Raw genomic sequence first — 15,436 nt, forward strand, 5'->3', positions numbered from 1 at the left:
ATAATGAAACTCTGCCAGAATAGTTGTCATTTCTAAGGGAGCTTCAGAGAGTGCTTTAGTGACCAATCAGCCTACACACACACACACAGAGAGAGAGAGAGAGAGAGAGAGAGAGAGGGAGAGAGGAAATTTGGGCCTCTAGATCTTCAGAATCTGATGTTCTTGCATCTGTGGCTTGAAGATGGCTAAGTAGTGGTCTCAGGAATTTATATCAGTAAAATGGTGCCTAGGAGTACTGTGTTCACAGGGGTGAATGTATAGTCAGCACCGATCTAATGCAGCTAAGATTCTAACTCCCACTTATGTTACATTACTCATCAAAGTGCCTTAAAACTATTTGTCCTTCAGTTGCTGTTGCTGCATAGGCTCCTATCTTGGACAGGCTGTGTTCTACTGTATAGTAAAATGCGTTGGAACGTGGTTAGGCAAGCAATGACGCACAGTTCTTTTCAAAAAATAGTCATTCACGTTGTCAACCCAGATTAGACTGGAGCTATTTGTGCTGTTTCTGAATAAAGGTGAAGGCCATGCAGCTCTCAGCCTCATCGGATGAGAATTAAGAAGGAGATTTCATCAGCGCTTACTGTTGTCTGTTTTTCTACTTCTCCAGTTCAAGGTCCTGTTTGTTTTTTAAAGTCTGAACAATCTCTCAAACGTTCTTGTTCCTCCTTGTGGCCCAAGAGCATCTTGTGTTCTGGCAGTATGTTTTCATTAAAGCAAAACCTTGTTAGATTCCATTTTAGGAGAAGCTCGCTTACATAGCAATAGGAAACTGACTGCAGAGTCCATGAATAGAGTCATCTGTTAATGGAAGAGGATAAGAGGCTATGTTTGCCAATTTCCCCCTCTCCCTGCTGCCCCAGCGCACCTTGAAAATTGGCTCCAGAAAATTGGTGAACCCTCCAGAACAGGGTGAAAGGTGGTATCTGGCTGCATGAGGAAGAATGAATTGACAAAAATCACTTTCCTTTCTCTTCTGTTAGCAGACCTATCCAATCGATCAAAAATCTTTCCATGAGCACAAAGGCACCAATTGGATTATATCCCATACCATTTGGAAAATTGAGCTGCTAACATGCTATTGGTATTTTACGAAAAAATTACGAAATAATTAACCAGTGAGCCTGATCAAATGCCAATATGACGGCATCTTTATATATAAGACAAAAGTTCCTGAAATTAATTTATGACACCAAGAAAGCTAAAGGGAAATAGTTCCAACTTATAAGACTACAATCCTATATCCACTTATCGTGAGTAAGCGCTATTGAACTCAATGGGATTTACTTCAGAGTAGACATGGGTAGGATTGCACATGTTATCTGAACTGGAATAGTTTGTGTTTTTTGTGTCTGTCATTCCAAATCCCAGTGGCTTGAGGTGGGTAAAATGTTGATCACAAACTGAAAATTATGTCGGTTAAACCCAACCTTAGTCCATCCTATCAAAAGGCAATCAATATAAAACAATATCATTGTTGGCTTTTAAACTGAATCTTAGTTTGTTCCCTTTTTTATATGCTTTAAATTGTTCTTAGGCATGAGGCCTAAATCTAAAGTAACAAATGTTGATAATATGTTTTATAGGACAAACATTGGCTCATCAGGCAAGCAAAGACGCCAATGACTAATTCATCAATACAATTTCTAGATGACGCTTTTAGGAAAAGGTAGGAAACGTATACTAATTTTTTTAAATGTGATTTCTTGCAAAACTGAAATGGAGCACAAACATATATATATAGTTAGCTTTGAAAATCTACACAATATATCCTTTCTTTGGGTTATGAAATAAACTGCAGTTGGTCGAAGAAAGTTTGGTTACACGAATGTCACATCTGCCTCTCCACCTTTTCCTCACCAAAGATTCCTTTAAACAGCTGGTGTCTTTACATACCTTCTGTACCAGAGAACAGCTGTTGCTTTTAAGTAGCTGCTGAAAGGGATAAGCAGAAGTGACTGGTGACCATTGAAGGTAGAGAAGCAGAGAGAGAGATAGCTTAAAGACATGGAACACAGGCACATGCAAACCTGGCTAATCTCACCTGACACTGAAATATGCTCTCATGTTACACTGGCATGCACTCAGCCCTTCTCTCTTGTTGCTGGCATGCACTCACATACACTCGACTCTTACCCTCTTCTCTCTCTCGTATATTTCTCAAACACATGTGATCAAAGGGAGGGAGGGAGAAAGACAGCCTGGGAAGGAAGAAATTGTTTCTAATGTTTGATGTTTTATTATGGTGTTTATATGTGCTGGAAGCTGCCCTGAATGGCTGGGGAAACCTAGCCAGATGGGTGGAGTATTATTATTATGCTTTGCGATAAAGGAAACCCCTATCTCATTGCTTAGCACAGTAATCAGAGGGTCTGTTGATGAGGGCAGAGGGGGGAGAAGGTTTCCTTTCCCCATGAGCAGATAGGAATGTTTCTCTGCTGTGTGGTGAGAGATGAAGCTCCTATGACATAGCACAGTTAAGAAGGCATAGCCACCTCTTAACCATTAGTGAGCGAGCAGCTGGGATCAGGAATAGTCCCCTATATGTAATAGTCCTTTGTGCCACAGATCCACAATCAACACCTTCCCTTGTTGTGGGTGGGAGCTGTGCTTGTGTGCATTGCTCCTCTAAATGGTTGCAGCGCTTGTGAGTCAAGAGAGCCTTAAGTAAAAGCCCCGAGCAGAGAAGGGATTTCTCCCTTGCTAAGGCCTCTCTCAGCAGCTCCCTGTGGTCACTTCTGATCTTATTCACATGCGTGCCTGAGAGTGAGTCTTGTGGGTCCACCTGTGCAGCCAGGCAATGGCTCAATGGTCAAAGAATGTTAAGACGCTGCTAAAAGTGGGTTGGTTGTGAATGATGGTTATGGATACTTAACTTTCATGCAGATTACTGTTTTGGAGGGCTGTGATTGGCTAGGTATTGAAAGTCATCCAAAAAGGAGGCTAAGAGGGGAATCATTGGTTCATATTAGCTTTACTGAAGCTTATCCTTTCAATGGGTAGTGCTTTTAATATATTTTTTCTGGAGAGGGTGCCACCTGGGGCAAAATGCATGCACAGCACATCAGGTTTCACTTTCTGTTGACCAGAATAGATTTCAGAGAACAGGGTGCAGAAAAAGAGGTAGTGAATTAGTTATGTGCGCAGATGGAGAGACAAAAAAACTGCTTTCTCTCTCTGGCTCTTAAGGGGTTGCTTCCTTTTCTGCCCATTGCAACCAGCTGCCTCTGGAATAAGCCAAACTTGCAGTGAGCTGTTAAATAGTACCTAAGTACCCAGCTGATGCTTTTACACCCCTCCCAAAGTTGTGAGTCTTGCAGAATTTTCAAACACTTGCTTGAATTTGCATCCCATGAAAATGGTGGTTCTCATTATCAAACAAACCAGATCAAGGTATTGATAGATACAGGACCTTTTAGAACAGAAAACAGCAGGGCTCAAAAATTTAAAAATATATAAGAAAGTCTTCTTTGAGTTATGAAACTCATACTCCACTTCACATTTGCATGCACATTTAACACACTTAAACTTTCCTGTTCGCTTGCAGATGGCAGACACTTCTGTCGGTGGATGATCTGATTGAAAAACTGGTGAAGAGGCTGGAATCTCATGAAGAGTTGGATAATACATACATTTTTTACACTTCAGACAATGGCTTTCATACAGGTGAATGTATTTTATATATATATATATATATATATATATATATATATAATATTTTGAAAGGCTGTATACTTTTATGCATGCATTTGAAATGGCTTCAGATAAGTAGGAGAAGTGATGCAAATTTGTGGCTTTGTTGGCATCCAAACATCTTAGTTCTATAATCTCTCTTTGCGGTCACTTCCTGGAATTTAGCTCTAAGCTAAAAACAATATAGGGGTGACCGAAAATAAAGCGTTTCCCTAATGAATAAATGCAGACCAGCTGGGGAGTGAACAAACAACAAGAGGGATAAAGCAGAAGTGGCTAAACTGTGACCCACCAAATATTATTAGACTCAAACTCTTACCAGCCTCAGCCAGCATGGTCAGTAGTCAGAGAAGCTAGGAGTTGTATTATATCAACATCTAGAAGGCCAAAGGTTAGCCCCTCCCTGGGATAAAATAACAAAAGCTGTCAACACAATATATAGAATTTCTGTTCTGCATGTTTCTTAGGTCAGTTTTCATTGCCTATTGACAAACGACAGCTCTACGAGTTTGACATTAAAGTTCCACTGTTGGTGCGAGGACCGGGAATCAAACACAACCAAACAAACAAGGTAAAATTACACTTACAATAAGTGCAAATACCTGCGACCATGTTGTTTGAAAGCAGCCTGGTTCCAGAATATTTGTTGTTTGAACTGGGAAAAGAATGAAGAATGAGTGACATTGGGAAGAGAGAGAAAATATTGAGAAGCGGAAACAGAATATGCAAAGAGAAGTGAGTGGTAAAGCCTGCAGTTGTGTAGAATGGAATAGTCAAAAACCTACGAAGAAGTTACTGCTTCTGAATTGGCCTTGCAAAGAAGCAACAGCAGCTACAAGCTTGTGTGATTTAATATTGTGTGTGTGTTGAATTGTTACAAAGCTTCTTGCCTAGGCATTGGCAGTTCTTAGTCACACGAGGGACAGGATAAATTTGGTTGTTTACTGACCTTCTCTAAATATTATGTTGCAACTCAATCAATCAATCTTTATTATGGTCCAGAGACCCAACAAATCGTTAACAAAGCAATGCACAATTCAGACAGCCTACCTCCAGGTTAAACAAGCATTTTGTTCAGACTTAAAGATAGGGATCGTTGACAGGGAGGTCATGGCGGTCGTGGCTGGAGTAAAGTTGCATGATTACCTCTATGGCCACCACTTCACAATAATGGCGTCATTAGTGGTAGCATCAACTATGTTGCAACTACATAAAGGGTGTGAGAAGTATTCTAATGACATCTAGAAAACCGGAAGATGGACCAGGACTCACACTAGGGATGGCGCTTCATTGCTTCTGCAGACACCCTTTTAAATGTGTGTTCACATTAAATAAATAACTGGTCCCAAATCATAGATTAGCACAGTTGGCCATAAGGTAAAGTTAAAGGGAACCCTGACCATTAGGTCCAGTCATGACTGACTCTGGGGTTGCGGCGCTCATCTCGCTTTATTGGCCGAGGGAGCCGGCCTACAGCTTCCGGGTCATGTGGCCAGCAGGACTAAGCTGCTTCTGGCGAACCAGAGCAGCACACGGAAACACCGTTTACCTTCCCGCTGGAGCAGTACCTATTTATCTACTTGCACTTTGACGTGCTTTCGAACTGCTAGGTTGGCAGGAGCAGGGACCAAGCAACAGGAGCTTACCCCGTCACGGGGATTTGAACCGCCGACCTTCTGATCGGCAAGTCCTAGGCTCTGTGTTTTAACCCACAGCGCCACCCGTGTCCCTGGCCATAAGGTAACACATTAATAAAAATAATAGTCAAGGTGTGTATAATTAGAATGTGGACACCTTTCATGTTTTTCCCTCTGTCTTCCTTTTTGCTCTTTTGCTTATGGAATGCACTGGGATGGAAGTTCTTAGAAGTTCTCCTGCAAGATTAGAGGGGAGAATACGAGGGATGGCTCGGATAAGAATTAGTTATTACACAGCAATGATCATTATATTTTCTTGCACCCTTTTTATTGTTAAACAAATGTTAATAACAAATAATTGCCATTTAATAGCAGAAGGCAGGTATCAACTATAGTCCTAGCTTTAAATGGAAGATGTTCTGAGTTGGCAGCTCAGTCAGTGCATGCAGGAAGCTGGCAGGAGGAAATGGCAAGTACTGCTTCCCCAGAGCTTTAGCAATATGTTCCCCCAGCTTTTCAGAGCACAGTGGAAGTCTGTTTATGTGACAGAAGCAAGTGTAGACAAACATGCTTGGACCAATATGCTTGGACCCTGAAAACGTGCATGTTTCCACTTGGACCATAATCGGAAAATCCATAATATTTTTTTATGTTTCCTGCCTTCTAGATGCTTGTGGCAAACGTTGATTTGGGTCCTACTATTTTAGATATTGCAGGCTATGATCTAAATAAAACACAGATGGATGGGATGTCACTACTACCACTACTGGTAAGTACATTGGTGGGGTGGTTATTATTAGGTATTCTGGTAACTGCTCTAAACATTGTTCTTCAGTGATTGTTCTTCCACTCTAGATTATGATGCTCAGCAGTCGTAATCTCCTCTACCTTGTAGGTATTTTCACACAGCCCTTGCTGTTGGTATTGGTAGGAGTGAAAGCTTCAGTGGTAGAACATACAATTTGAACCCAGGATCTTCTGTGTGCAGACACCCACTAAAACGGAAGGATCAGGCAGCATGTGATGTGAAAGAACAGTGTCTGAGAGGCATAGAATAGCTGATATCGAGCTAGATGGACAAAAAAATAATACAACCTGGTGTAAAGCAAATCAGAGTGTATATTTATTGAACACAACCCAATTTACTGATTAAATAATATTGTGAAATAATTTAAGTACTGATGCAGCTTACCTGTATCTTTTTTAAAAACAATTGTCTTTATTTTCTTGGGTTACAAATTGCACACATCATATCTACTTTCCTATCATAAAGTCGTTTCTGCAGATCAGTTGTATTCGATGCGAGACATTGTTGTATATATTATAAGGGAAAAAGGAGAAAGAAACAAAATGCTTTATGATAAGTTCCAGAGGAGCTAAAAGAAAGGAATGGTGCATGCTTATAACATATAAACTTAGCATAGTCCAGGCATAGGCAAACTCGGCCCTCCAGATATTTTTGGGACTACAGTTCCCATCATCCTTGACCACTGGTCCTGTTAGCTAGGGATGATGGGAGTTGTAGGCCAAAAACATCTGAAGGGCTGAGTTTACCTATGCCTGGCATAACATCTCTGAGCTCTGTAGTTGTACCTCACACATTTGCGCCATGGTGAATCTGGTGGAGAGCACCAAGTGCATTTATGGGACACTTTAGCAGTGTGAAAATTCATATAAATTCTTTCTCAGCAGTTCTTCTATCTCTAACATCAGATACTGAAGATGACATCCGCTTTCAGTCATGAAACTATAGAGTGCAAGGACTGGGGCTTTCTTCGTGTTTATACTTAAGTCTCTGCTGCTGCTACCACAAGTTTCAGGCTTAGTCTCCACAGTTCTGAAGGCTAAAAGCTCTTTTTGTTTTATGAAGCTTCCATTCTACTCGGTCTGACCCACACAGTTGTTGACATCTGCTTTATTTTAGAGAGGAGATGCAAATGTGACCTGGAGATCAGATGTTTTGGTTGAGTACCAAGGAGAAGGACACAACAGTAGTGATCCTACCTGCCCTGCCCTTGGACCCGGTGTCACCGTACGTAGTTCTGTTTTCTTCCATTTGCTTTTAGAATCCTTATCTGAAGAATGTTGAGAAGCATGGGGTCGCTGAGGGTTTGTGTGGAAAGATTAGGAGTGGCAACTTGTACATGGGCCCCAAAAAAGGAAGCGTTTAAAAGCAAATTTGCAGTTGCATCTAGGACAGTCTGTGGGCTGGGTCTTAACCTACGTTGCTGTCCAGTGTCGGTGCTCTGTATTGTTCATGTTTAACAATGGATGTGTGCTGCCGCATTGTAACAGAACTTTTGTTTTTATAGCATTGTTTTCCAGATTGTGTCTGTGAAGATGCATACAACAATACATATGCATGTGTAAGAACACTCTCTTCTTCATGGGATCTGCAGTACTGTGAATTTGATGATCGTGAGGTAATTGTTCTGTTTTTTGGGTTGTTGTTTTTACAGGACCATGTTAACTTCAACTCCTGATGTATTTATTCTGAGCAGATGGGAATAACGGTTCTAGGAGTTATTTATGCAAATCCCAGAACGTGGTTAACCAAGTAGGTTAAATTTAGTGTGATCAGCTATTTTCCATTTGACCTGAAAGCTCCATCACCAGACAGCTGGTTCAGATATCTATATTTAATCATCCTGTTCGTTTTGGGTTTGTAACTTTCGTTTCAGTTACGCAGTTAGCAAGACTCCCGGGGCTGCTTCTGACCCCAAACGACAATTCTAACTCGTTAAATACTTAGGTGAACTTTGACAAAGGGAACAACGACCCACTCCTGTAAGAATTTATCCCTGTGTCAGTAAAATGCAATGCAGGAAGCAACCTTTAGTAGGGGTATATAATTTTGCGGTTCGAATCCTCGTGACAGGGTGAGCTCCCGTTGCTTTGTTCTGGCTCCTGCCAACCTAGCAGTTTGAAAGCACACCAGTGCAAGTAGATAAATAGGTACTGCTGCGGTGGGAAGGTAAACGGCGTTTCCATGTGCTCTGGTTTCTGTAAGTGTTCCGTTGCGCCAGAAGCAACTTAGTTATGCTGGCCACATGACCCGGAAGGCTGTCTGTGGACAAATGCCGGCTCCCTTGCCCTGAAAGTGAGATGAGCACCACAACCCCAGTTGCCTTTGACTGGACTTAACCGTCCAGGGGTCCTTTACCTTTTTTTACCTTTACCTATAATCTTGCTAGTCCAGCACTTACCTTCTGTCTTCTGAAGTAAACTCAGTGTCGGCTCAAGAACTCTGAAAATTTTCTTTTACAAGCAGAATCTTGCAATGAAAAGATACGTAGAGAAAGCTGTGTGAGTTTAGCCAAATGAAGCCGGTAGAGAGATGTGTAAGGAATATGACAGCACTGCGTGACAGAGAATTGCCATCTTCACAGCAGGTCACAGCTTAAGAGAATATCAGTTTTAATAGAATACTATTATTCTGTGTTGTCATTATGAAAGAAGTTCTCTTCCTACACTTCTACAGCAATCAATCCCTTATTCCCTCTTCTGACTGTCACTCTGTTTCTAGTTAGATTCTTCAGAGGGAAGACTCTCTGTTCTTATTTCTCAACCCATGTTATATATACCCCACATCCTAGTGGACATGGTTATATTTTCAGTTGCTTTTGGTATAAGTAGTTCCTATAACATTGGTGCAGAAGTTTAGTATTTCCTTTTGTGCAGAGCAATCACACACCAGGTAACTGTGTAATGGCTAGAAATGGGTTTTTGGCATGTTACTCCTTACCTGCATTGACAGTGAATACTGCTCTGTTTGGCTTTAAAGAGGCAGTAATTTTAATACTAGGAGAAAGAGACCTGCATGCATAGCCTGCTCTGGATTGTACACTCAGCTATATCTCACTGCTGGAGTGAGCAAACATTGGGTAAGGTGCTGTTTGCTATGTGCTGCAAGGGATGTACAAAAAACAAGGCTGGGGCCGAGCATCAGAGTACGGTTCTTGTTCTAACAGGTGCGGTTCTAGCAGTAGTTGCTAATGATGAATGTAAAACTTAAGGTTTGATGAACCGGTAGCATTGTAAATTGAAACGAGGCAGGCAGCTTGAACACTGAGGAGGGAACACAGGTCTGTAAAAAGATCCGGGACAATTGGCTTTGAGAGGATTTTAGTGACCTACCTCTCCCTTTAGAAGCGAAATTTAAATCCCATTAGTAAGATGTTGGCTGCATGAACACTTGCTCGTGAAGCGACATCTGTCACCCCATAGATCACCAGGGTTGATTCAGCTGACCTGGCAGGCTAGGCGGGTGTCCCCCTCCCTCCCAAAGTTTGCGCGCTTGGTGAAAGAGGGCGGCCATCTCACTTGACAGCGCCTCCCAGTTATCGTGAGGGTGATCCACTATGAGTGGTGAAACTAGAAGACGATGAGAAAGAGATTTGCTTTCTGCTTACTGTTGCAGAAACCAAGCTGAAGTTCAGATGTATTGCTCCCACAAAAGGAGCTACAGGATGGGATCGACATATGGATTTATCCATGTGGCATCTACAGTGGTACCTCGGGTTAAGAACTTAATTCATTCTGGAGGTCCGTTCTTAACCGGAAACTGTTCTTAACCTGAGGTACCACTTTAGCTAATGGGGCCTCCCGCTGCTGCGTGATTTCTGTTCTCATCCTGAAGCAAAGTTCTTAACCCGAGGTACTATTTCTAGGTTAGCGGAGTCTGTAACCTGAAGTGTATGTAACCTGAAGCATATGCAACCCAAAGTACCACTGTAATAGACCATGTTAAGATGTAATAGCAATCTTCATCGTAGTATCTCTGCCTATAAATTCTCAGTTCCATATTATTTAGCCTGTCCTGTCTTTTTTTTTTAATGCAGGTGTTTGTCGAAGTTTACAATTTGACTGCAGACCCGCACCAGATTACCAACATCGCAAAAACAATAGATCAAGAAATTTTAGAAAAGATGAACTATCGGCTAATGATGTTGCAGTCCTGTTCTGGAGCAACTTGCCGCACACCAGGGGTCTTTGATCCAGGGTAAGCCTGCACCTATTGACCTATTTCAGTCATTATATGGCTTTGCAACTGTTTTTGAACAGTTCAGGCACATAGACTTTCCCTCTTGGTCTTTTGAGTTACTGTAAGTAAAATTCAGTTGCAAGGTTTTAAATCGGAATTCTTGCAAGTGAGGCAAGTCCTTTTAATAGTGAAAGATATCCAACAAAGGAACATCACCCTGCAGTGAGGTGTGATGGCTGCTCCCCGAAAGGCCCATGCTCACCAGTTCCACTAAAGAGGCTCCTCATGAGGCTGGAGGAACATCACCTGGTTAATGCTTTATTGATTTAATATGCTGTAAACCACTTTGCCACAGAGCCTAGGACTTGCTGATCAGAAGGTCGGCGGTTCGAATCCCCGCAACGGGGTGAGCTCCCGTTGCTCGGTCCCTGCTCCTGCCAACCTAGCAGTTTGAAAGCACGTCAAAGTGCAAGTAGATAAATAGCTACTGCTCCGGTGGGAAGGTAAACGGCGTTTCCATGCGCTGCTCTGGTTCTCCAGAAGCGGCTTAGTTATGCTGGCCACATAACTGGTACGCCAGCTCCCTCAGCCAATAAAGCGAGATGAGCGCCGCAACCCCAGAGTCAGCCACGAATGGAACTAATGGTCAGGGGTCCCTTTACCTTTACCTTAAACCACTTTGAGATTTTTATTAAAAATATAAAGCAGTAAAGAAATTTACTTACACACACACACACACACACACCCCTGAGACCTGAATACTAAGATCATTTATCTTGAATAAAATGTTTCTCATAGAGAGGATTTGGGGGGGTTGCGGGGGAAGGTTTTCCTTGGTCCAAGCCACAGGCTTTAAAAGAAACCGTGTATCTGGGCCCTAACCATGAAGTCTTTAAAGCTTATATATAACAAACCCCTTGCTGCAATTTGCTTGTTAGCAGCTGCTTCGAACAATTTTGAGCTTGGAACTAAACAATGGAAACAGTTGCTTCTTTGAAAATACTGTGTTCAACTAAATGCAGCATCTATATGGCCGCCATTCATTTTAATAGAGTACGGGTTCTTGCATGCATGTGATGTAACTAATACAGCAGAGGTTTCTCTCGAGGAAAAGATCAGCGAGAGATTCTGTAACACACATAGAATGCAGATATTTTAAAAAACTGTAAATACCAGACTTGACTTGAAAGCACTTGTTTTTCCCCCCTTCTTCTCCCAAACTCACCCCTTTCCCTGTAGATACAAGTTCAACCCACACCTGATGTTCAGCAATCATGGGACTCAGGCTCGCAGACTTTTTACACGGTCCCTGTAACTGCAGTGACTAGCCTGTTTTGTTAACATTTCTTCAAAGTGACTGCAGAATATCTGCTGAATCCACTATGACTACATCTGAAAGGCATGATTGGCGGACTCTGTTTGGAGAAAATAACCTCCCCAGCTGGTTGTTTTGTGCAATACGTGCTAACAGACACGATCGGTCTAGTTCCCTCAAAATCTGATTACCACATCAATCTGAAAATGGCATCCTGAAGTACAATGTTGACTTGTGGCCAGGAATCTCAATTTGTTTGGTGTTATGTGAAAGACCTCAGGTGGAAACTGTGTTAACTGCTTACCTTTGAGAGCTGGTCCTGATGTAAGTTTTTTTTGGGGAGGGGGAGCAGGGTCATCCTGGGCCTGCCCTATAGGCAGAGGCTATAGATCACCTCCCTACAGCACTACCGGCTAAGCTTTTTAAGAAGATGCATCATGCTTCTGGGTTGTGTTTAGAAGTATAGTATAATCAAGTTTTAACCAGGGAGGTTGCCACTGTTTTTCTTCTCAGCCTTTCAGGACTCGCCTGGAATTGCTGATTAGAATGTATGTGCCTGTTAGATTGTCTCAATATGTATTCATCAACTCTCTTTTCAGATCAGAACCAAGTAAACCACTAAATGGAGAGACACGCCCCCCCCCAAAAAAAATTTTGATAGAAAATGCGCTGAATGTGCCATTTATTTTGTATGGGAGCCACTAATTTAAGAGTGATATTTTAATTGGAAAATGTGCATTCTCAAAAGTACAATAGAATCTGACGTCCCAATGTAGCAATATATACAGAGGAGAGTATTTCCAGTGCCTCATCTGAGAAAGTTGCTTTAGGATATAATGCTTACTGTATTAGCCCTTTATGCCAGAAAACTGCAAGTCGTATTTATTTGATGCCCAGACTTGACGCTTCTTATTCTCGATTGCCCTATGCCTGTGAAATATATTGTTAGCACATTTGGTCCTATTTTTATTTAATATCCAGAGAAGCCGATCAGACTGTTTTGCTACCTGTTATTGACATTTGCTTGAATACCAGACCAGTTCTCTTCAATTGGCTGACTTATCACCCAAAGGGCATATCTCGTTAAACACTTGGGCAACACAACGCCCCCAAACAGTTTTGTCCCAGTCGTATCCACTTAACAATAGATAGGAGCAACAAATATAAATGGACCTCTTTTATAGGAATGGCCTATTTGGACATATGCTGTGTCAGATGATAAAGGCTGAGGTCACATAAAGAGCAGCAGGGTCAAGGAGCAATAAGGTGAGAAGGTGGCTTGAGTCATCCTGGAAATGGGGGAAGAGCATGAAAGGAAATTGCTTCAGAGATTTAGGCTCCAGCCAATTTAAACACCTCTGAAAACCAGCAAGGGGGGGCATTGCTCGTCAACTTTAGTGATTTAAATCAGAGCTAGAAACATGTCAGTTCTGCTGCAGTTAAATAGATTATGTGTTTTTATTTTCTGTTTCTCATACATAACCTTGAGAAAGATTACTCTTGTCTCCCCGTCTGCATTTAATACCTCTAGCTAGAGTGGATCAGAATGAGTTCCAACATATTTTAGTAGCAAGCTCCTATACCATATTAAGGTTAACTTCTAATATATTCATTTGTCATATTCTGTTTGTGTGGACTTGAGAGTAGGGGGTGGGAGCCTGTAATCACCTGGAGGTTGTTGGATTCCCAATTGCCATCAGTCCCAGCCATCACATTCATCAGTCTGGAATGATGGAAGTTCAGTGGTATCTGGCAGGCCACCAGTTTGCCACCCCTGACTTTAAGGTAAACATTTAAGATTTAAGGTGTTTTACTTGGTCTGAGCAAAAGATTCTGTGCTGCATGTCTTAAACAATGTTCATGCTATCAAAACTAACCATACAGAATGAGTGGAACAACTTAGTAGTAGTTTGGTATATTTAATACTATGAAATCCACCAGTTGATTCTTCACAAGGCACTTATGAACCAGGTAATATACAATAGCAATTCAGGAAGGAACTTGGGATCTTGTAAAACATAGAATGGAAAGATTTTTACTTGTTTTGTTATTTCTTTAGGTTCTTACTATTATTTTATTTCAGAACAGTGAACTTGCATCTCAAAATGTCTTAAATGTGTTAACTTCTAACTATCCTATCCAAAGCTGCATATCGTCTGTTAAAAAACAAACAAACCACAACTTGTGCTTGATTTTAGTTCACGCAAACAGGACTTTCCCTTTTCCTCCACCTGCAGATCCCTATACAACCCCAAAATTTGCTCTGTGTGGAGATTGGGGGAGCTCTGGGGGTGTCAGGGAGAGGAAGTCCAATCATGTCTCAGTGCACAATGTTGGCATGGGAAAAATAGGCTGCTTTGAACTTGATGCCAAGTGGAATCGTAAGAATGAAAGGACCACTAGAAACCTACTTTTAACCAGTCTTTGCGCCTAAGCATTTACCTAAAAGTAACACACAGCCCCACACACAGATCTAATCACTTCTTTCTGTAAGATTCTAGCTATTGTTGTCTGTTTGCACTTTACTATGAAGATGCTGTCCTCCAACTGTTGGATACCAACAGAGGCCTTACACAGTATTAGTTTTAAAGAAAACATGACGGTAACATTCACATTGCTAAACTGAGAACTGCTTGGCAGTGATGTGGGAGCAAACTATGCAGTAGAAAATGAATTTGCCTGGCAAGCCAATTTGCACACAGTTACTCATGACATTGCATAGCTGCTATATATTGTGAGCAGGAGCCGAGTTGACTTGTGGAGTTTTAATTAGATTTTTTTTTTCACAGCTCACCTCTCTTGTGCAGAGAAAAAAGCAACTTCTATCTCAATTAACAGAACCTATCAAGTTTTTTCAGGGCTCGTTAACGTTTCACAGCACTGCCCTATCATCTCAGAAGTTTCTGCTAAAAAACAACTCTTGGCCAAAATGCAAGTTCTTTTAAAAGGCAAGTTATTCTGGAAGGCTGTCTGTTCATATGTAACTCAACAAATAGACAGTCACTGCATGTAATTGCTAGGGTTTTACAAGTGCTTATACTAGGTAGGTCTTTTTGGTACTTAGGCCCCACACCACCAAATCCATCCTGATCAGTACAAAACAAAAACAAAAAAACCTCAGTAAAATGTTGTTTGTAACGCTGCTCAAAACCATGGCATTTTCTGTTCAGTTTTCCTTTAAGTGTTGCTGTACGACAACTATGTATGCTAGTTTTCTTAACTCATGAATCATAGTAATTTTTTTAGAAAGTGCCCTTTGAAGGACCCTGTATTATTGCTGCACTTTTCAGTAATTAAATTTATGTACAACAAAAATAATTGTTTGTGATGAACTGAAATTAAAGGCACACAAATCTGAATTGTTGAGTGACGTATCTATTTGGTGATCATGACACATTGATTTAGCTTTGTGAGGAACAGCTTAAAATTCTGTAAAAAACACCACCACATCCTGCATCCACATAAATGTTCTGAAGTATACACACCACTTGGCAGCAAGAGGCAGGACACCCCACTACACAAGACCACTGCGTGTTGAAATTACACAAGTGCTGCGCTCTGTGGCCATTGGCACAGTTCTTACTCCTTTTGAAGTGCTTTTAAGAACCTTCCATAAACACAAGCACAATTAACACTTCATCTGTTTTACTGGGCCTTATGTTCTATAGTGGTACCTCGGGTTAAGTACTTAATTCGTTCCGGAGGTCCGTTCTTAACCTGAAGCACCACTTTAGCTAATGGGGCCTCCTCCTCCTGATAACCTGGTCTTATTTAAGGCTTTAAAGGAAACAATCAACACTTTCATTG

General features: G+C 41.4%; 1 protein-coding gene across 1 annotated transcript in view; it reads left to right on the top strand.

Moving 5' to 3' along the window:
- GNS (glucosamine (N-acetyl)-6-sulfatase) overlaps positions 1-14,988 on the top strand; it is a 28,217-nt gene extending 13,229 nt beyond the window's left edge. The window contains exons 7-14 of the mRNA XM_079994256.1: positions 1,587-1,669; positions 3,548-3,666; positions 4,161-4,264; positions 5,998-6,099; positions 7,255-7,362; positions 7,643-7,753; positions 10,172-10,332; positions 11,554-14,988. Coding sequence (XP_079850382.1) covers positions 1,587-1,669; positions 3,548-3,666; positions 4,161-4,264; positions 5,998-6,099; positions 7,255-7,362; positions 7,643-7,753; positions 10,172-10,332; positions 11,554-11,629 — 864 coding nt within the window. The 3' untranslated portion in view covers positions 11,630-14,988. The remainder of the gene's footprint in view (positions 1-1,586; positions 1,670-3,547; positions 3,667-4,160; positions 4,265-5,997; positions 6,100-7,254; positions 7,363-7,642; positions 7,754-10,171; positions 10,333-11,553) is intronic.
- Positions 14,989-15,436: the final 448 nt, after the last annotated feature.

Source organism: Podarcis cretensis (genome assembly GCF_951804945.1).
Source record: "Podarcis cretensis genome assembly, chromosome: 10".
NCBI lineage: Eukaryota > Metazoa > Chordata > Lepidosauria > Squamata > Lacertidae > Podarcis > Podarcis cretensis.